Source organism: Gossypium hirsutum, chromosome A10 (assembly GCF_007990345.1).
Source record: "Gossypium hirsutum isolate 1008001.06 chromosome A10, Gossypium_hirsutum_v2.1, whole genome shotgun sequence".
NCBI classification, from domain to species: Eukaryota; Viridiplantae; Streptophyta; class Magnoliopsida; order Malvales; family Malvaceae; genus Gossypium; species Gossypium hirsutum.
The window spans coordinates 107,403,289-107,427,083 of record NC_053433.1 but is presented as its reverse complement, the minus strand read 5'-3'; the positions used below and the strand labels follow the sequence as shown (position 1 = coordinate 107,427,083).

Genomic DNA, 23,795 nt, shown 5'->3' with positions numbered 1-23,795 from the left:
GAAAAAGCCAATTTTTAAGTTTTCTGAGCATTCTAAAGTTTACAAATACACACTAAAAGGACTAAGATAGAGAGAAGAAAAAATCGAAAATGCACGATCACTCGAAAGGATCTTCAGAGGATCCCTCAATTAGAAGTTTTATTGGGTTTCTTTATATCTTGTTGTTATTCTAATTCTGAGATGTTTTCATTCCAAACTATGAACTAAATTCGTTAGATACTCTAAATTACATGATAAATACTTATTTCTTGTTCTCAATTATGAATGCTTATTTCATGTTTTAATGATTTTAGGATATTAATTCATGATTGATGTGCTTATTTCAGTGGAGCAAAAGTCCCTGTTTAAGAGTAGATCTGGCATAATTGAGTGGAGTTGCATGCAATCCTAGAAATAGGACGATATAAATCTACAGGATTAGAGTCAAATCTAATAGGGGAATCCATAGATCGAGTTAATGCGACAATAGGGGTTTTAATTAGAAAGAGATTTCAATTAATCAACTTTGAATCAGTTGTTCCTATTTTTGAAAGAGATATTAACATAATTTGGGGATTTCTACGGATCAAGGCACAGGTGAATAAACTGTTTAATTTAGATTCAGAATAATAAGTGAAGTCCAGGTGGATTCTTTCCTGGGTATTGTCTATTTCATTGGTCTATTCGATTATTTTCTTAATTCATTCTCTGTTGCATTCTTAGTAATTAGTTTAGTTAAATTTAGGTTAAAAACAATTCCTTGAATTTATCGGCTAGATAATAAAAAGATAGTAATTACTAGTACTTTTAGTCCTCGTGGATACGATATTCCTGATTCACAATAGCTATACTACTATTCGATAAGTGCACTTGCCATTGTCATAATTTAGTTAGTTTAGTGATTCATCAAGTTTTTGGCGCCGTTGCCGGGGACTAAGATATTAGAAACACTTGATTTTTATTAATTTAGCCATTTTTATTTTTATTTTTATTTCTGTTTTCTAATTTTTATTTTATTTGCTTCTGGCAGGTTCTTTTAGTTTATGACTAGAAGAAACCCGTCGGGACCATTACTTTTTGATAGCGAAATTGAAAGTACAGCTCGTAGAAACTGTAAAGAAGCAATGCAGAGTCGACAGAATATAGTGGAAGAGCAAGAGGACATTACTATTATTACTAAGGAGATGGCTAAAAATCAGAGTAATCTGCTACCTCTTGTGGATGCTACAAATTCGAATCCTGCTTCTCGTATATGTAAGATTATGCCAAGCGCACTCTAACTGGGGCTGAATCGAGTATTGTGAGACCCACTATTGCTACAAATAATTTTGAATTGAAGTCGAACACTATTCAAATGATTCAACAGTTTGTTCAGTTCGATGGTTTGTAAGATGAAGATCCAAATACTCATTTGGATAACTTTCTCGAATTCTGTGATACTTTCAAGATAAATGGCTTTTCTGACAATGCCAATAAAGCTAAACAGTGGTTGAATTCTTTACCACGAGGTTCAATCACCACATGGGATCAAATGATCGAGAAATTTTTGCTGAAGTACTTCCTGCCTGCTAAGGCAGCTAAGTTGAGGAATGGTATCTCTTCCTTCGTGCAAATGGATTTAGAAACCCTATAAGATGCATGAGAGAGGTATAAGGACTTATCGAGAATGTTCTTTACTATGGGTTACCTCTATGGCTACAGGTTCAAACTTTCTACAACGGTTTGAACCCCTTAACTAGACAATTGATCGATGCAGTTCTCAATGGTACTCTGAATAATAAACACCTGAAGCGGCTTATGAGTTTATAGAGGAGATGTCACTGAATAATTATCAGTGGCAAGTCATGAGGACGAAGCCGATGAAAGCAGTTGGTGTTTTCAATGTAGATGCGGTCATCATGTTATTGAATCAAGTAGAACTTTTAAGTAAGAAAATTGATGGTTTATATGGTTCTACGCAGGTACATCCGGTGATGCAGTGCGATACAAATGGAGAAGGGATGAACAATCCAGAATATGTACCCCACGGTCCTGGCCAGAGAACGAACAAGTCAACTATATGGGTAATAATTCTAGATCTCAAAATAATCCTTACAGTAACACTTATAATACAGTTTAGAGAAAGCATCCCAATTTCTGTTGGGGTGGTCAAGGAAACCAGAGACCACAACCCCTTCTAGGCTTTCAACCACCTTACCAACAAGAGAAAAGACTGAACCTTGAGGAGATATTGACAAAATTCAATTTGGTGTCAGAAACCCACTTCCAAAAAAACACCCAAAAATCAACAAGCGTCAATTCAAGGACTTGAGAATCAAATTGGTTAATTGGAAAAGATGATTTCAGAACGACCACAAGGTAGCTTGCCTAGCAACACCAAAACTAATCCAATGGAGCAATTTCATGCAATTACTGTTCGAGATGAAGAAGGGTTAGTTGAATCTAAACTGGAACCAAGGTAAGAAATTGTGGTAAGTAAAGGTAAGGTTGAGGTGAGCCACAGTGAACAAAAATCAGTCGGTAAGGAATATAAACCTCGTGTATCATATCCTAACGCGACAAAGAAAGACCACACTAACAAATAATTTGGTAAATTTCTTAAACTTTTGAAAAAGTTACATATTAACTTACCGTTTATTGAAGCTCTTTCGTAGATGCCTAATTCAGTTAAATTTTTAAAGGAGCTTTTGGCAAACAAACGGAAGTTAGATGATTCGTTGCACATGGAGCTAAATGCAGTGTGCTCAGCCATTTTACAAAATAAACTACCCAGCAAATTGAAAGATCCAGGGAGTTTTACTATTCCTTGTTTATTGGTAGTCTGAATGTTAACAATACCTTGGATGATTTAGGGGCGAGTATTAATGTCATGCCTTATAAAATGTTTAAGCAACTAGGTCTTTGGAAACCCAAACAAACTAGGATGAGTATTTAATTGGCAGATAAAACCATTAGATTTCCTAGGGGTTTTGTTGAAGACGTACTTGTAAAAATTGATAAATTCACATTCCTAGTTGATTTTGTTGTTTTAGACATGGATGAGGATAGTGACGTACCTTTAATTTTAGGATGACCCTTTTCAGCAACTGTTAGAATTATCATTGATGTTGGCACAGGTGAATTGACACTTCATGTAGGTGATGACACGATTAAACTCCAAGCTCATGATTCTGTTAAGACATCTAGTGATCGAAATGATTATACGTGTTTTGTTAAAGAGAATAACATTGTGGCTCAAACTTCTTTGCAGGAAACCCATCGGAAAAACGTGATGGAGCCACGTTCCAGTAGATGTGACAGAAACAGAACGACATGAAGAACGAATGCTATGGATCAATGAGCTAGACGAGTGGCGGACACATGTCAAGGAGAAGCCAAGAATAAAGCGACACCATGACGAGAATAAGGATGGAATGAACCAATTTAAGGTTGGGGATCAGGTATTGTTAAATAAAACAGACCCTCGAATTGCCACTTCAGAGCTTAATGCAAACAGAGAAACTCCTTTTAAAGTACTGAATGTCTTCTCATACGGTACAGTCGAGGTAAATCATTCTGAATTTGGTACGTTTAAGGTAAATATTACTCAGCTCAAGCCTTATGTTGATAATAGAATTAACAGTGAGAAAGAGGGGTTTCAACTCCACGAACCACTGTGACTGTGCGAATACGAGGTAAGTCGAGCTTAGACTTTAAATAAACACTTCTCGAGAGGCAACCCGAGCATTAATACTACTAATTTTTCAATTTTATCTCATGATATTTTAAAAAACTAATTAAATTTAAAAAACAAATGTGTTTTTGACTCACACGACTTGGATACACAGGCATGTCCTTGGCCATGTGGATAAAAAGGGGCCCAACAGTGAGTTACACGGCTTGGCAACATGGCCATGTGACCCACACAGCCTGGACACAAGGGCGTGTCCTTGGTCGTGTGGATCCTGGGATTTAATTTTTCCAAAAATCAACAGAGACATGGCCTAATATAGTCCACACGAGCATGCAACACGACTTTGTGGACCACACGGCCTGGACACACGGGCTTGTCATAGGCCGTGTGAAACCTGGAGCAAAATTTTTCAATTTTAAAACAAGTCAAAGAGTTACACGGGCAAGGCACACGGTCGTGTGCGAGACACAGTCGATCCACACGGGCATGTAAAAGGTCAGACGGGCATGTCCTAGGCCGTGTGAAGACTTGGCTATTTCTGTTTAGACGAACAAGGGCTAAAAATGAGACACACGGGTGTGTGATACGGCTGTGTGGCCCAACACGGGCCTTTACATGACCGTGTCACCCTTTTTAACCCCCAACCCTAAATTTACTTTTTAGTTTGTCTTATTCCCCAAACCTTTCAACCTTAGTCGCCGCTGATCCAACCCCCTACTCCGGCCACCGTCGCTCTCTACCAAGCGCCTTAAACATTTCTTTCTTCCTCTCTTCAACTCACCCCGCCCTAAATACCTTTCCCTTTCCCTTCCCTTTCCTCCCTTTCCCTATCCTTTTCCCCAACCCCACAGACTAGCCGCACAGCCCCATCTGAACCCTCTTCAGTGGGCTCTCCTCTCCTTACTCACGCACACACACACCTAAATAGCCCCTCGCCCCTTTCAATTTTCCTCGTAGCACAACACACACCCACGCGCCTGACCCAAGCTGACTCGAGCCCCCACCGTTCGACCACTGTTCCCCGTTGACCGACCCGCGACCCTCAACCACCGCCCTACCCCATCGGTTTTTTCCCCCTTTTGCCCTTTTCTTTTAGTTTATTTTTATTATTATGTTATTTTATTTTATTTTTTAGTTTTACTAATTTTACTGATTATTCTTGCTTTATTGCTTTATTCGTCTTGATTAGTTAGTCCCTTACTTATAATTTTATGTCTATACTTCAGTTAAGTTTTGGACATCAACAGTATTTTGCACTTATTTTGCTTTATGATTATTTTCTTTTGATTTTATTCATATTCTGCATGCTTATTCATTTTTTATATTAATCACTTATTTAGTTTTATACTATGTAGTAGCATTCTGCTTATACGTCCATTCTCTATTTAGTCCAAATTTTGAGCTGAACTTGGATGTTTATTTCTTGTTAGATTGCCTATTATGTTGATTTGTCAATTCGATTTCTTTGATCATTTTATTGCTGGTATACTATGACGAACACTTGTGGCAAGTCTAAGTTCGTCGTTCCCGCTTCGAAAAAGCGAAAGACCCATGGTGGGACCGCCTCATTGAGCGCTTTTGCTGAGGCCCGCTACCCTTATCTCCGATTTTCAATGGGCCCCCAAGAGGATTTATATCAGCTCTATCGAGTATAACCACTCGGCCTAAGCCGTTGCATTTCTTGGGCTGCGTTGGAGCAGGTTTGACTAGCTGGTCATATGGGCGCCCTTATTTCACAGCTCCATGGAATAGATTCTTAGACATTATCGAGCCCACTTACATGGAGCTTACCTTGGAGTTCTGCGTGACATTTACGCTACAGCAGGTCATGACGTCTCATGACGAGCCAGGCACCATCACTTTTCGACTTGGTGGTTTGGTGCACCATATGAGCGTCCCCAAGTTCAGTGCTGCCATGAGACTCTACACTGAAGAGTTCATGAGTGTTGAGAACTTCCTTCGACTTTATCGACACATCTATCACTCACCATCACATTTTTGGACCGATCTTACAGCGAGCCAGGCACTTTATGATGTGAGTCACTCGAAGGCGACTTTTCTCTCTTCAGCTTTACGGTATCTTCACACACTTTTAGCTCACACTTTGACAGGACGGGGAGAGAGCACCGGAGTCGTTAGCACTCATGGCGCTTATTTTCTATGGAGCATGGCCCACGATCATATTATTGATTTGGCATACTTCATCGTTCTATCTTTCCACCATCAGACTGACCGTCATAGAAAGGCCCCATCTATTTAAGCCCTTATGTGACTCGCCTTGCTCGATACTTTGGTCTCCTTGACAATTGGAGCAGTCTTCTACACTCACGCTAGTCGGCCAGATGTCCTATCAGGGAATCTCGAGCATGATACGCATGAGGATAATCGAGCGGCATTATGGAGTGGATCCTTTTCAGTATCGATTGTTTTATTCTGACGCTCAGAATGAACCCGAGGGCTTCACTAATGATGTTCCTTCCTATCACACGGACCCACCACAGCCTCCACCTTTGAATCACCGCCCTATTCCTTCTACGGCCACTGTAGCGGACCTCCCCAAGCAGTTTGTTGACTTTCGAGAGTATTGTGTTCAGAGGTTCGATAGTCTTGAGGTGACATTGCAGCAGATATGTCAGCATCTCCGTATCTCTTCTTTAGTGCCGATGACTCACGACATTGATGCGTCTGAAGATGCGGACCATTGAATCCATTTATTTTATTTTATTTTAATTTTTAGTTTTCTTTTTATTTTTCTGTTTATTTTTTTCTTAGATTTTTTTGCTTTTATATTTTGAACTATATTTTTTATTTTGGTTGTTTCTAATCGGGTTAGTAACCCTTTAATCTTCTTCAGTAGTTGTGTTTATTTTCTTATCAGTTGTCAGAATCATGCACTACATTTAATTCCACTTTTCACTATTCTGGGGATTTCATCCAATATTCAGTGCAGTTTCAATTTTCTTCCTCTCTTATGATATTTTGTTTCTACTATGATTATTTTTGTTTGTATATTGAGGACAATGTACATCCTAAGTATAGGGAGGTTATATATATGATTATTAGAAAATCCCTGAATTATGTCTTGTGTTTAAGTAATTTTCTCATATTACAATTAGAATGATTTTTTATCAAATTGTGATTTTTATTGATGTGTTTTAAATTAAATTCATAGGTATTTGTGTATTGATTGTTTATACTTTAAGACATGAGAGAATCAAGCATGATAAGTTTATTTTTAAAATTGAAATTTTTTAGGTTGTTTCCCTAAATTCAAGTATTATCTTGAAATTTCATATTTGCAAGATTGACATCAAAAACCATAATTTTTTGTGAGATTTTAAGCCTTTAGAGCATACACTTTTTCTTGCTCATTTTATTATTGGTTATGAGTGTGTCAATATTGATTTGTTATTCTAGAACTTTTTTTTTGATCAATCAATGTATTACAATACCGCAAATGCAGTAACAAACTGACAAATGCAACCATACCTCTAAACAAAACAGATCCACACCCAGGAACAAAAAAAACACTCAAACGGAAAACCAAAAAAGCACCACAATAAACCTGAAAACCCCCACTATAAGACAGCCCTCTAAACAAAAGAACAAAAACCAGCACCAAAACTCCATAAGACTCCGAAACAACAAACCCACATACTTGTACTGACATAATTATAACAGTCTAGACTCACCACCACGCCTTAAACATGTTAGGCCTTCTCATTCCAGCAGTCGCTAATGTATCTACCATTTTGTTACCATTCTTCTTAGCTACTGAAAAAGATACCTCTCCCACACAGACAATCTTCCTTTCTAGATTTACAAGTGTAGCTTGTTGCGACCAAGGTCTCCTTGATTTGTCCGGAATCCAATTATACACCACCCTCTATCCCATTTCAACAATAAGTGAACCAGATCCCTTCCATCCTATCTCAATAGATACGTCTAACGCAGTGATAATTACTCCTAATTCTAGAACTTGCTTCGATTATGCATGTCGAATCCACATTTTTGATTTGATATACTGAGATGATAAAGGCATTTAGGTTTTTACCCATTTATCCCATAAAAGCCTACTTACATAATTAACCCTTAGTGAGCCCTTTTGAGCCTAACACACCGTTTCTTGATGTACACATTAATGTTAAACCATTAACTCCATTTTTGATTCGTTGAAAATTTTTCCCGTTTTATTGACTCCCTTTTTGTCGAGATTTGATTTGGTTAGTTGTTTCACTATATTCTTTTGTTTCAATTATTGAATTATTTCTTATTATTTAAGTTAAAAAAATTAGTCCAAAAAAAAAGAAAAAAATTATATACATATACATATATATTTATTGATTATTACGTAGTTCCATATTAATTGAGCTTGAACAGTAATATTCATATTTTGAGAAGAAGCTCATGTTACTCTTGAATAATTTCGATTGATGTAATTCAACATTTGTTTATTTTTCTAGTTTGGTAATTTATCAATTTGATCTCGATTCTAACCATCTCTTTTGGCCTTTCTCCACACCTTTAACCTAAGCCCCATTACAACCTTTTAAAGATGTTTTGATTTGTGTATCCTCTCATCTTATAGTGGTGGAGATTTGATTTTCATGCAAGACTATGGTAATGAATTTTCATGTTTGACTTTTGAGTGCTTAATTTTTGAATATTAAACACTTTGAGTGATTTGAATGAATCTTTAGTGAGGATGTTGATTCTTGTCGATTTTGAATTAAAGGTAATTGCTTAGATAAGGGGAAATACCTACATTTTCATGCTTTAAAAATGTTCGACTTGGATTGTTTGAATCTTTAGTGCTTTTTTAGTTGAATTATCAATGTATGATTATTTATGAATTATGACGAAACATCATTGATGAGAATTATGAGTTGAGAAAGATTAATTTTAATTGTGAATTGAGGATTTTGCTTGAGGACAAGAAAATGCTTAAGTGTGGGGATATTTGATAAGCCATAAAAGTAACATGTTTTTAACCCCATTTTTGATTTTTTTGCATGAATTATCTTGTAATTTAGTGAATTTGATACTCATAATCCTTGAAATTTATGTTTCTAACCTTAGGTGAACATAGAGAAGTGAAAGAAACGAAAAACGGGCCAAAATCGAACAAAAAGAGATGTTTTCAGGAACCACACGGGCTGTGCACATGCCCGTGTGAGCCATACTGGCTGGACACATGCCCATGTATCAGCCCGTGTTGATTTCGAACCCTGTTTCCCTTTTACAAGGAAAAAGCTAATTTTTAGATTTTCTGAGCATTCTAAAGTTTATAAACACACACTAGAAGAGGACCTAAGGGGACACGCAGAGTAGAACGAAGAAAAGACTCGAAGAACGCCAACGGATTCAACTTTAAGAAAATGGGAATCGACTTTAAGAAAAACGAAAATGGGAGTCGCCACCAATCTTTTTAGGTGTGATTGGATCACCTTTAAAACATTTTGTTTTAAAATCCAGTTTTGGTCTACGAAATCAGAAAATGGGTTCGGGTGCCGGTTACGTACGAGGAAGGGTTAGCACCCTCGTAACACCCAAAAATTGGTACCTAATTGATTATCAAAATGTCCTTAATGTCAGAAATTTAACAAAAATTTAAGATGTAATCCTCTTTACAATATTTTGATTTTGAAAATTAGGGTTCACTTGTATCAAATGAATCAAAATATTACATCCAATAAGTTAGGACGCACTATGTTAAGACATTCGAGACTAAGTTAAACATTCTTGGAAATCCCTATCTTGAGACGTCAAAACGTCATATCCAATAAGTTTGGACACAACGCTTTGAAATTTCAAGACAGTTGCTCGTATTTTGAAATCCTTTAAAAAAATTTAGAAAGGTGCTTGATTATTTGAACTCAACGAGAAAAGTGGCAACCCAGTAAGTTAGGGCACTACCTTTCTCAAAGTTTCCAAACATCAAGCATTGCTTTTATTTTTATAAAACTTTTAAATATTGTTTTAAATGACCTTTTAGAGCGACAATTCTGTATTACAAAACATAGATATTCAAATAACGTATATTACAAAATATTATAGCACTTTATACAAATGCAATCACTATATATAGAGGGCAAAATAGAATAATAAAAATAATCATGCTAAGCAAATAGGAATATACCCAAAAAGAAAACATAATAAATGCACTAATTATATACAATATATCATAAATAAAACATTAGATAATAGATATAAAAAAACATGGTAAATATTAATGTGTAAAATATGTATGAGTAAAAATAGATGACATGCATAGAAAATGGATAAATAAAATCTACATAAAATATAAAATATACAATCCAATAATTTAATGTACACATGAATGGATTAATAAATGGAATGATGCATATAATACAATATATCAATGTACATATATATAAAAATATGCATTTGAAAATAAATTATCAAAGTCTAAGATATTACATAACATATAAAATACATAACATAACAATAATACATTAATTCTAAAGTAAAAACAAATATTGTATAAAAAACATAAGTTTTAAAAATGTATGTATAATATAAACAATTGATAAATATAATGAGCATAAAAAATGTGATATTTAATAATAAATTTAAAATATAATATATAATAAAAAAATATATTTATAGGAATAATAATTATAAAAAAATATAAAATATATTGGTTTAGAAGAATAATGTATAAAATATCAAATCTGTAAAAAGAATTTATATTTATAATGAAATAATTATATAATATAAGTTTAGAATAATATAAAATAAGTAATTAATGATAAAATATACGTATTATACAAATTATAATATTACAATATCTTCAAAATGTGTAATAATAGAATATAAATAAAGTAATTATTAACATATAAATAAAAATAAGTATATAATACAAGTTAAAAACCTTTAATGATAATAATATATAGATAAAAATGTATAATAATATAAAAAAATGACATAATAATATATAATAAAATATATATAATATATAATATATAATATAAAAGTATATATGTAAAAAATAATATATAATATATATAAATAATTAATAAACATATAATACAAGTAAAAATATAATAATAATATATAAATAATAATGTAAAATAATAATAATTTGTGAAAAATAATATATAATAAATAATAATAATATAAATAATATATAATAAAATAATCATATAATATATAATATAAATATAAAGTTAAAAATAAAACAAATAACAGTATAAAAAAATATAATAATAATAATAATAATAATAAATATATAGGGTTAGATTTGAAGTTCAATAAAGTTACAGGGCGAATTTAAAAAAAATATAGCTGAATTAAGGTCCTAATTAAAACACGCGTAAAACGAAAGGGACTCATTGAGCAAAACGCCCTATTCCCAAAACGGCAGCGTTTTAATTCTGTGTTTAGAAGGGTCGGGGATCAAATTGAAACCAAAATAAAAATAGTGGGCAAAAATTAAAAAATTGCAATAAATTTAATTTAAAAGATGAAAAGACGGAGGACTAAAGGGATTAATATCCCATTTTCTTAAAACACGCGGACCTTCCGGGTCGGATCGGGTCAGATTTTGGGTTAAGGCAAAACGACGTCGTTTTAATGCTGCTATATAAGTCAAAATTTTAACAAAAAAATCATTTGAGCTCTTTCTTTTAAAAAAAACTTCAAACACTCCCTTTAATTCTCTCTTTCCCCATCTGAATCCGGCCATTGCTCAGGTGACGGACCACCGTACAGGCCACACCCCGGCCACCGTCTCAAAAAATCTTAAATTTTCCGGCGGTTTTAAGGGTAATCTTTCCTCCTTTTTACTTTTAAATATAGTTTCGCATAAAAAACTTTAAAAGAGAAAAGAAGACAAATACGAACTATTTCTTGTTTTTGTTTAAAATTTTTTTGATTGTGTTTTGTATTTTGTACATATAAAAATAAGAGAAGTAATAATAAGAAACAAAAGTAGAGATTAGATGAGGAAGAATGAAATCGGAAATCACCTCCGGTTTTTATTTTTCGTTTTGTATCTATGCGTGTATTCTATTGATGAAAATTCCCCCTCTTCCCCCTTTACAATGTTTTTGATTCTTGATTTTATAGACTGAATACATATATAGAAAGTACAATCTTTGATTTCTTTCTTATTCTGCTTGGTCTTTCTTTCTTTTTTTTGCAGGTCTGTGGCGAGATCTCCAGTGGATTGGTGCGCCGATTGTGATGATTGCAGAGCGATTGAAGGTCGTGTTGGGCAGGGCTCTTGTCTGCTATTTGCGGCGCTAAGGATCACTAGGGTTTCTGCCCTGGTGTTTCGAATTTGGGCTCTGTTGGGTTGCTCCTTATTCAGTTTGGGTAGGCTTAGGATTGGGTTGGTCTAGTTAGGTACTATTGGGTTTTAACATTTGTAAAAGGACTGTTAAAAACTTTTATTATTATTTTTTGATATTTTGGACTATGCCTTGGCTTTCAATGGGCCGGGCAAAATTGAGGTATTACACCCATGTATCAGCCTGTGTCAATTTCGAACCTTGTTTCCCTTTTACAAGGAAAAAGCTAATTTTTAGGTTTTCTGAGCATTCTAAAGTTTATAAATACACACTAGAAGAGGACCTAAGGGGACACACAGAGTAGAACGAAGAAAAGACTCGAAGAACGCCAACGGATTCAACTCGGAAGTGGATCTCCTTCAAGATTGAAGATCTCCATTCAATTTCTTTAGAAGTTTTATTGAGTTTCTTTATATCTTGTTGTTATTCTAATTCTGAGATGTTTTCATTCCAAACTATGAACTAAATTCCCTAGATACCTAGGGAAGATGAAATCTATGATGGATCTTATTATTTGATTTCTAAATTACATGATAAATACTTATTTCTTGTTCTCAATTATGAATGCTTATTTCATGTTTTAATGATTTCAGGATATTAATTCATGATTGATGTGCTTATTTCAGTGGAGCAAAAGTCCCTATTTAAGAGTAGTTCTGGCATAATTGAGTGGAGTTGCATGCAATCCTAGAAATAGGATAACATAAATCTACCGGATTAGAGTCAAATCTAATAGGGGATTGATAGATCGAGTTAATGGACAATAGGGGTTTTAATTAGAAAGAGATTTCAATCAATCAACCTAGAGTCAGTTGTTCTTATTCTTGAAAGAGATATTAACATTATTTAGGGATTTCTACGGATTAAGGCACAAGTGAATAAATCGTTTAATTTAGATTCAGAATAATAAGTGAAATCTCGGTGGATTCTTTCCTGGGTATTGTCTATCTCATTGGTCTATTTGATTATTTTCTTAATTTATTCTCTGTTGCATTCTTAGTAATTAGTTTAGTTAATTTTAGGTTAAAAACAATTCCTTCAATTTATTGGCTAGATAATAAAAAGATAGTAGTTGCTAGTACTTTTAGTCCTCGTGGATACGATATTCGCGACTCACCATAGCTATACTACTATTCGATAGGTACACTTGCTTTTGTCGTAATTTTAGTTAGTTTAGTTATTCATCATCAATGATAGGTAACAATAATTAAAAATACGCTATTCAAAAATTAATTAATTAAATATTAAACGCATAAAATCACATGCAACCATTTACATTAGTAATAATTTATTTAAGATAATCACAAAAGCATTTTACAATTATAGTACTATGATTAAGATTAGATACATAATTTCTCGAAAACTCGAATTTAGCTCAACTCTTATTGATTTAAGTTTTAACGAGTTAAGTCTTTGAATTAATTGAATTTGAGCAGCTTGTGAGACTAATTATTAGAGTTTTTTTAATCTTTAATTAATATTAAAGATACCAAAAGATACAAATTTGCAATATGTACTGTCTTTTGTTCTGATATTTGCAATGCAAAGTACTAAATTAATTGTAGTTATAATAGTAACAACGTTGTTCTCGTGTTATTATTTAAAAATTGGCCTATTGGATTCGAATAATCATCATACACATGGGAAATTCCATTCTTTGCCAGCAAATCAAATATTTCTGTATCCCAATTAATTTCACTTAGTGCCTCTCATTTACTTAGTTTTTATGTTCATCCCTTTTTCCTATATAAACCCTTTCCTCACTTCATCACAACTTTTGGCTTTCTCTCAATCACTTCAAATAAATTCCTTTTGAAAAATGGCCTTCTCTTCTTTGCTTTGGTCAGCTCTTATAATATCAATAATGATTCAAAAGTTGCACAACAATATTTTTGGATATCGAGAAGTTTGACAGACCACAAATTATAGTTTCTGGTAGTTTCAGTTAATTACGGAGGTAGCTGATGTGGCCAAGGAAAAGAAAGATGATTCGTTGTTCTCCACACATAATTAGGTTGAAGGTGGGGTCGTATTAGATGTTAGACATGTGCCTAATTTAGAGAAGAATCTAATCCCCATTTGGCCTTTAAGAATTGAATGATTCGTAGAATGTCTTAAGGCAAGGTTAGTCACAAAGAGTTACAGTCCGGTGGAGAGAGTTGATGTTTTCTCTCCTGTTCGGGTGTTACTAACCCTTGTTGCATTATACAAATTTGATTTGAAAACTAGAAGTCTTTCAGTTTACAAGTTCAAGCACAGTTTAGCTTTAGTTGACATTTTCCAAAATTTGAGTTAGTCCCGTGACGGGGAATGGAAAAAGTGACGTGATAAATACGAATCAAGGTGGAGATTTTTGGAGTGTGCCTCGTATTCTTCTTCCAGTTAAACTCTACTATCTTTTCTCAGCTAAACTCTGATTATTCCAGGGATATTTAAATATGATTAGAACTCTAATATTAACCTATTTAAAAGGGCTTTGTATCCTTGTTTTTAGATGTAAAAAAGTGGTTTTTCTTTAGGGGCGACAATAAAAGGATGAAAATAAAACAAAAAAAAGAACGTTTAAAAATCCTTTGTCTTAACTACCAGCGTATTTCCAACAACAAGCAAATTTTTTTCCTAACGCATACGATGGGACTTGAAAATAAGACCAAACAAAACACGGATGCTTAACCAGTGAACCAACAAACTCACTCTTGACATAGACTTACACAAAATTACACTTAAACTATATAATGCATGGATAGGGGTTGTTTTAAAAATAATAAATTTTAGGGTAAATTACACCAACAGTCACCCAACTTTAGGGTAGCTGACAAAACAGGCACCTAGGTTTCATTTCAGCCACTCAACTTTCAAAAAGTTACAAAACAGTCACCAACGTTATAAAAAAGTGACAAAATAGTCGATGACTAACGGTTACCGTTAGGGTGTTAACTGGATTGTTGACGTGGCAAGTTAACCAACTGATGTGGCAAGTTAACTTGCCACGTTGGCGACAGCTGATGGGTGCTTGGTTTGGGGCGGGTTTAGGGAAAAAAATTAAAGGGTTATGAGTTAATGTTTTAGGGTTAGAAATATATTAGGTTTAAGGGGATTTGGGGGGAAAGGAAAAATGATTTGGGAAATTTTGATCGTGATTTGGGGGTTTTTAGGGTTTAAACTAAATTGAGAATTGATTAAGAAGGGTTTAGGGTTAAAAATCGGTTCAATATTCAATTAACAGGGTATAAGGTTTAGGGTACGATTGTCTATTTTGTTTGGGGAGAAAAGAAGACGAACCAGAAACCATTCAGTGTTTTTGATTGTCAGCGACAATGGGCAATAGAAGAGAAGCTACCAGTGTTGTTACATCCACTTTAACGGGTAAGTTGTTGCATTTAGTTTTAAATTTTTTGGATTTCAATGTTGTTATTTCAATTTAGAGTTAATTAGGGTTATTTCGGTTTCAATTTTAATTTCGATTTTGATTACAATTTTGAAACACTTACTGATTTTGATTTAGATTTAGATTTCAATTTCAAATTCGATCTCGATTTAGAATTTGATTTTGATTTTGATTTTGATTTTGATTTAGGATTATTTTGATTTTGATTGTATTTTTTATTAATGTGCATGACAGATTAGGGTTTGGTTTTTAAAGTGTATGATATATAATGTGTATTATATGCCATGTGGATGATATATATTGTTTGTATCTTCCATTGTACGAATGCCATTATCAAACGATGTTTATTTTGTATATCTGCCATTGTTTGTATCTGCCATTGTATGAATGCCATTATCAAACTGATGTTTATTGTGTATATCTACCATTATTTGTATCTGCCATTGTATGAATGCCATTATCATACTGATGTTTATTGTGTATATCTGCCATTGTTTGTATCCAAGCTCCTATTGTATGTGGAAAAATCAAAATTTGTTATTTACCTTCTTTATTGTACTGGTTATTGCCTATTATTGTCTGCCATGTGCATGAGAAAAATAGTTGTGTTTGATTAAATTGATTTTTGTATTAGTTGTTGTCTGCCATGTGCATGACAGAAGTGTTTGTATTAAATTATTGGGTATTTTGTATTTGTTATTGTCTGACAGAAATGGTTAAAGTGTTTGTCTATGTTGTCTGCCTTTATTGATGAGTACTTTGTTTGGCAGGTTTAATTATGACAATTTTACTGAGAATGAAGGAAACATGTCTGGTAGTGATGTGTCTAGTTGTGATAATGATGCATCTGAAAGAGTTAATTTAGATGGTTTAAACATGAATGGTATAGAAGTAGATGAACTGTGTGATAGTGATGATTCTGGGAGGTTAGATAGTACACATAGATCTGACTCAGGTGGCCAAAATTGGCCTGAGTTCAACCTAGAGAATGACATGAGTAATCCTAGACTTAAGGTTGGAATGTTATTTAAGTCTAAAGACAGTCTAAAAGAAGCTGCCAAGCAGTTTGGTAGGTTGAATATTTATTTTATTAAGTTTCCCAAAAATGATTTAAAAAGGTTAAAGGCAATCTGCAGTGAAAAATGTTCTTGGTTCATATGGGCTTCTAGGCTAAACCCTAATGACCCTACTGACCAGACTTGGCAAATTAGGAGTTCAAACCCTAACCATACTTGTTCTAAAGTCTATAAAAATAGCAATATAACCTCAGCTTGGATAGGTGAACATTATAAAGAAAAATTCATTGCTGATCCTGATTATTCTCTGAAATCATTACAACAAGATGTGAAAAGAGATTTTTTTTTGCTTAGTCTCACTAACCAAATGTAGGAGGGCTAAAATTAGGGTATTTGAATTAATTGAAGAAGCTCATAAGGCTCAATATAAGACGATTTATGAGTATTTGTTGGAGTTTAGGACCCAAAATGAGGGAACAACAACAATCTGTTATTTGGATAACAGGTTGTTTCAAAGGAAATATGTCTGTCTGCAGGCATGCAAAGATGGCTATAAGGCTGGTTGTAGGAGGATAGTAGGTTTAGATGGATGTTTCTTGAAGGGATACTATGGTGGATACTTGCTTGCAGCTGTTGGGATAGATGCAAATAATGACATCTATCCTCTTGCATATGTTGTTGTCGAAAGTGAAAACCAAGCATCATGACTTTGGTTCTTAGAGTTGCTTGCAATAGACTTGGAAATTGTGAGCTTGTACCAGATATCTTTCATGTCTGACAAACAAAAGGTTAAACACCATTTATTTATTCTTTTATGTTGTTTCTATTAGGGTTTTTTAAAGAATTAAACTATTTTTTTCTAATTGCAGGGACTTGTAGAAGCAATATGGATGTTGTTTCCTAATGCAGAAACAAGACATTATGTTAGGCACCTACATGCCAATTTCAAGAAAACTGGTTTCCGAACAAAGGAATTGAAAGATTTGCTTTGGAAAGCTGCCAGAGCAAGCACTATAAGGGAGTTTGAGGATGCCATGGATGAACTGAGGAAAACCAATCAGCATGCTTATGATTGGTTGAAGGAAAAGGACCCTACTCACTGGTCAAGGTCTCACTTCTCAATTAAGAGCCATTCTGACATTTTGGTGAATAATCTTTCCGAATTATTTAACAAGGTAAACCCCTATGTTTTATGTTTCTTACTAATCATTATCAATTCACTAATCATTGATGTTGTTTACTGACAGATGATACTGGAAGTAAGAGGGAAACCTATTCTGACCATGATGAAACAATAAGGACCAAGATTATGTTGCTTATTGTCAAAAAGAAAGAAGAAGCTAACAAATAGAAAGGAATGTTGTGTCCAAATATCAAGAAAAAGGTGGATGTAAATATAAAAGACTTCTTAAGGTAAAGATTCTTTCTGATGCCTATATTCTAACTTCATGTTACTGATCACATGCTATTTTAGTGAATTCTTTTTAATATGCATGCAGTGATTGTTGGTGTGTTGATATTTTTTAATATGCATGCAGTGATTATTGGTGTGTTGCTTATTTTTTAATATGCATACAGTGAGTATTTTTTTATAATATGCATGTTGGTAGGGCTATTTTTTTAGTGGTGTATGTATCATTTTTGGTGGGGCTATTTTTTAGGGGTGTGTGTATCATTGTTGGTAGGGCTATTCACAATGTTGTTTTAGTGATTATGTTTTAAACAAGCATGCTGACTGTTTTTTAGGTGTGTTCCATCACATGCCGGTGGGGACAAGTATCAGGTTGAATGTGGTCCAGGCAGCCAGCATATGGTGGACTTAGTTGAGAATTCCTGCTCCTGCAGGAATTGGAATCTCATTGGCATCCCTTGCATGCATGCATTAGCTGTTATTCATTTAAAAGAAAAGTTCCCAGAGACCTATGTACAAACCTGGTATATCAAGCAAACCCAGCTTCAAATTTACTCCAACTTTGTAAGTCTAGTAAGGGGTCCTAAACAATGGGCCTCTTTGTCAAACATGCTACCAATATTGCCTCATCCACTAAGAAGGCCACCTGGCAGACCTATTAAGGTGAGAAGGAAAGAACCTGATGAACCACAAACAACAGAAAGGTTGAGCAAGAGATGGGTAGAGATAAGGTGCAGTAAATGCAAAAGAGTAGGCCACAATAAGAGGAGTTGCAAAGGGGAAGTTGGCCAAAACATTCCAGTAAATCATTTGCCTTAAGTTAAGTTACAGTATACTTCTATTTATGAATTTGTTTGTTTTTCAGATTTCTCTTGTTCTTGTAGGTTAAAAGACATAAAGTTGGTGTCCCAACTCAGCAACAGCTACCCCAAATCAGCAAGAGGGTACCCGAACTCAACAGGCTACCCTAACTCAATTACCTACTGCCCCAACTCATCAACAAGCTGCTCTAAGACAAAAGCTCCTATTCAAGAGAAAACCAACCACTATTAGATGGATGCCTTCTACTTAAGAGTCATCCATGACAGACCATTGATGATGATGTGAACAAATTGCATTTTGTTAACTTTTTGAATATGTGTAAATTTTCCTGCTACTGATTTATTAACTTGGCAGATAATTTTTTTTTGTAAATTTGCTTATGATTGCTACTGTTGATAAACTTAGGCATAGTCACTGAATTTTTTTTAAATTTCCTTACAATTCACATCTATTCAATTGTGGTGAATTGTAGGAAAATTTGGCAATATTTTGCCCCTTATTCCTTTTGTAAACAGTTTGGCGTTTTCACCTTAATATATGAACATTGATCCATGCTATTTGTTATCTCTTCTCTTCTAGCATATGTTTCTTTTTTCCATCTGTTATATTTTCTAATAACTGTGTGACTATTGAGAAATGTGTAAGAATTGAGAATTGAGAAATACATATGTTTTTTCCATCTGTTATCCCTTCTAACGTGTGAAAAATTGACAAATGCATAGGTTTTTTTCCATCTATTAATGTCTTTCTGATATATGAGTATTGAGAAATACAAATAAAATGAGTTGGTTAGCCATGTATACCAGTAGCCATGTATAATACTTGTTCTAGCAATTTGTAAACAAGAACATGAGCTGGTTAGCCATGTATACCAGCAGTCATGTATAACATATGTTAAGTAACAAAAATATTCCAAAACAATTTTTAATCAACAAAAATATCCCATTTCAAGTCTTTCAAGTGTTTGTAAACAACAACATGAGCTGGTTAGCTATGTATACCAGCAGCCATGTATCACATATGTTAAGCAACAATATACCAGCAGCCATGTATACCAACATAAGCAACAATTTACTAGCAACAAAATTACAAAACATAAGCTGGTTTTCGATGAACATAAGATTATTTTTAAGCTTTTAAAAACAACAAAAACAGTTACAATTACAAGCACCAATAACCAGGTTCTTCTCTCCCTCTTCCTTGCATCCTCCAATGTCCTCACTTTTTTCAGAAGACCCAACAACACAATTCTTGAATGTGGCGTCAATGGTGGATCAAACCAGCTGAAAAACCGACATGGTTTTCGAAATCGACTGTTGAATTTCTTACACCCAAAAAACCTCATACCTGGGTTGTCATTGGACTAAGACGTGTTTAATTTGGCTGGGTTTCCACAATGGCACACCGGAATCACTTCAGGCATCTCCATTTTTCCTCTTCTCCTCCTCCTCCTCCTCTTCTTCTTCTACTATTTTTTTCTAACCCTAAACTGGTGCTTCAACAGGCTGATAAAGTTAGACTAACCGGCCAGCTGGATTGCCATTGGACGTCATTACTTGCCATGTCACTTTGTCGTGATGTCTGTGATGAAAAACGGCAAAAGGGATTGTTTTGTAACTTTTTGAAAGTTGAGTAACTGAAATGAAACATAGGTGACTGTTTTGTTAGCTACCCCAAAGTTGGGTGACTGTTGGTGTAATTTACCCTAACTTTTAACAATGCAACTCAAACTTCATACCTTAAACACAATAGTAGAACATACAACTACATATACAAAAATTAATTACTGTAGATTCTCACAATTAAATTCTCAAAATTTTGGGGCGTTACATCTTTTCTTTCCAACACAAGGCCTAGAATTACCCATTGCCCCTTCCCAACCCATAAATAGGAGGATAATGCGCGTTAGCACACTTGAACCCATGTCCTCCTGTATTGACAACAATGTTCATGTCAATCGATCTTGGACTCAATTAACAATATATTTTCTTAGATTTACCTCTTAACTAAAATTTTATTTTGATTTTAGATACATTTTAATTTTATTAGGTATACTTTATTAACTCTATTATTGTTTATGTTGTTATTTAAGCCTTTGATTGAGTGGTGTTATGAGTCAATTGAAGATCAACTCGGTTAGAAAAATTATGAAAATGTCCTTTCACGGTTAAAATAACTTTTATTATTTTATAGTACCTTAGGTTTTTATTTTAAAAACAATAAAAAAATATGCATAGGGAGAGATTTGAACCAATACCAAATGTATTAGTAAAATATTAAATTTACCATTTAATCAATTTTTTATACCTTTTAATTTTGTTATACACACTTTATTAATTTTATCATTGTTTATACTATTATTTAAGTCTTTGATTGAGTTGGTGTTATGAGCTAACTAGGCACAAACTCGATTACGAAAATAATGAAACCTTTGTGTATATATATATTGAGATAGTCTCACAAATTAACTTGACACCTACACAGGATTGATGACAACACCATAATAACATCATGATAAATAATTATATGCATTTAGTATTCTTAATTTGATCCATTCATATGTTTAAATTTCGTTTTACTTACAATTTAATTTAATTTTTATTTTAATATCATACATATTTCATATGCTATTATTATTTAATTTCAAACAATACATTTTATTAATAATTATATGTTATTTATAAACACAAATCCGTGTTCTAAATATGTAGTTCACACACATATACGTGCTTGATATAGTTTCTAATATACGCTAATGTTATCGATCTTGTGATGATTAGGATATCTTCAAAAGATGTGAAAATATATAAAAAAAATCAGTATCAATCAAGTAAATATAATCAACTTTTTTCTGTACGTTTTGTTTATTGAAATTTTGGATGCTAAAAAAAAGTGGTTGTTAAATATTTATAATGACATTTGAGACACGGCTTGCCACATAGGTCTCAGAATGCTCGAAAAACCATAAAATCGTGATTTTTTCACTGTTCGGAGTGCAATTTGCGAAATTGACATGACTTGTCACATGGTCGTGTGGCAGTCCGTGTGGCTCACACGACTTTTTGGAAATGATCAGCCCATGTGGCTCTTGTAAGTTGCTCTGATTTTTCGATTTTCGCTCCTTTTGCTGCCGAATGCTCTCCTAAATATAAAAACATGAATTTAAAGTATTAAGAGCATAAAATTCACCATTAACATCAAATAATCACCCAAAAACGCATTAAGAATGAGATTAAAACATGTTATTTTTAACACTTATCATATTCATAGTCTAGAATGAGCTTAGGTATGATCGTTACACTTTATACTTGTTCAAGTCCGGTTTGACTTGAAGTATGGGCTTAAATTTTTCTCAAACTCATCATATTTACCAATGCCAAACCTAAGTCTATTTTACATTAGTCCATATTATTTTTTAAAAAATATATATTTATATTATTTTTAATTTAACATTTAACATTTAATAATTTTATATATTTTTACTTATTAAAATTTTATATATAATCATCTTAATATTTTTTTAATGTTTACATAATAATAATATTATATATTACTATAGATTTATTTTTTTATGCGTTAAAAATTACATAATATATAAATATAATATAAAACGTTACAAACTTAAAAAATAGACTAGGTTTCGGCTTTGAATACTCAAGCCCAAACTCGGTCCATATTTTAAATAGATTTATTTTTCGTTCGATCTCAATTTTGAACCTAATATTTTTATCTAAATCCTCTCAAAATTCTAAATACACCTTCGAGTTTGGATGAATATATCGTATTTATTTGCAAATAATCATCGCAAGGCTGTACTCGTGTAAATATATAAATTATGATTCATAATTAAAATTTAAAACTTCGGCTTGGTCCAATACTATTGGGATTACAATATATAATTATAATAACAACTCATTCATAGATCTGGGATATTTCTTAATCAAAGCCAACGAAAACATATCTTAAAGTATCCAAATTCTCCAAATGATATGACTTAGTGGCTTTCATTTTCTAGTTTTAAACCTCATCTTTGTGTTCTATAAAAACCCTTTGATCACTTCATCACCTTCATCGTAAGAAGCAGTCCATTTTCTCAGTGAAATCAAATTATTCTCTATTGGAAAAATGGCTCCAAAGGTCAAGTCAACAACTGCTCTTTTCTTCTCTCTTAACCTTTTCTTTTTTGCTTTAGTAAGCTCTTACATTGTTGATAATAATCCTAATGGTTCTTCTTACCCCACAAAAGCTCCGAACCCTGTTGTTATCCGTCCTGGAGACAAGTTTCCCAACGATGGTAGCGCTCAAAGCTATTATGGTACTTGTAATCCGTTGAACCTTGGTGTGTGTGTTAACCTGTTGGGTGGTTTGGTGAATCTCAACCTCGGCAACGTACCAACCCAACCATGCTGCAGTTTGATCCATGGGTTGGCTGATCTTGAAGCTGCGGTTTGCCTTTGCACGGCTGTCCGAGCTAATGTGTTAGACATTAAACTCAACCTTCCTATTTCATTGAGTCTCTTACTCAATAATTGTGGAAGAAGGGTGGCTACTGAATACATTTGCGCTCCGTGAATATCGTCGTTTTAGAAAATTTTCTTTGATTATTCTTTTATGGATTGTTTGTTGGATTGTCTCTTTGATTCATTTTATAACAGTTGTCGAATTGTTGTTTTTTTCATAAAGGAAAGGCTCTTCAACCTTTCTCTTTCATCTCTTGTAATAATTTCATTACTTCGATGCATTTTCTAAGTAATAAAATAAGATATTTATGAAAATCCCAATCAAGTATAATGCTATGAGATAATTAATGGAGATCATAAATTATAGTATTTTCTTATAATAATTTATAGTATTGTTGTATGAAGCAAGCACTCATAAAACAGTATTTTTTATTGTGAATATCTTTTATATTTATCATGAATTGTTATTATAATTGTTACATGTTGCTTTATTTTCTTTTTTTTTAAATTAATATTATAATTTATTTTTTTATAGTTTTAAATTTATATATTATTTAAAAATTAAGAGAAATAATCATTATCAATGATAGGTAACAATAATTAAAAATATGTTATTCAAAAATTAATTAATTAAAAATTAAATGTATAAGATCACATGCAACGTATTTACATTAAAAATAATTTATCTAAAATAATCACAAAGGCATTCTACCTTTATAGTACTATGATTA

General features: G+C 33.2%; 1 protein-coding gene across 1 annotated transcript; it reads left to right on the top strand.

Annotated features, from left to right (window-relative positions):
• The first annotated feature begins 22,633 nt into the window (after positions 1-22,633).
• On the top strand, positions 22,634-23,362 carry LOC121207634 (14 kDa proline-rich protein DC2.15). The gene has a single exon (XM_041077991.1). It carries the CDS (start codon positions 22,730-22,732, stop codon positions 23,174-23,176), a length of 447 nt encoding a protein of 148 aa, XP_040933925.1. The 5' UTR covers positions 22,634-22,729; the 3' UTR covers positions 23,177-23,362.
• The last annotated feature ends 433 nt before the right edge of the window (positions 23,363-23,795 follow it).

What these genes read in the sequence shown, in the direction of transcription:
- LOC121207634 (XM_041077991.1), top strand. Translation starts at nt 22,730, where the DNA reads ATGGCTCCAAAGGTCAAGTCAACAACTGCTCTTTTCTTCTCTCTTAAC.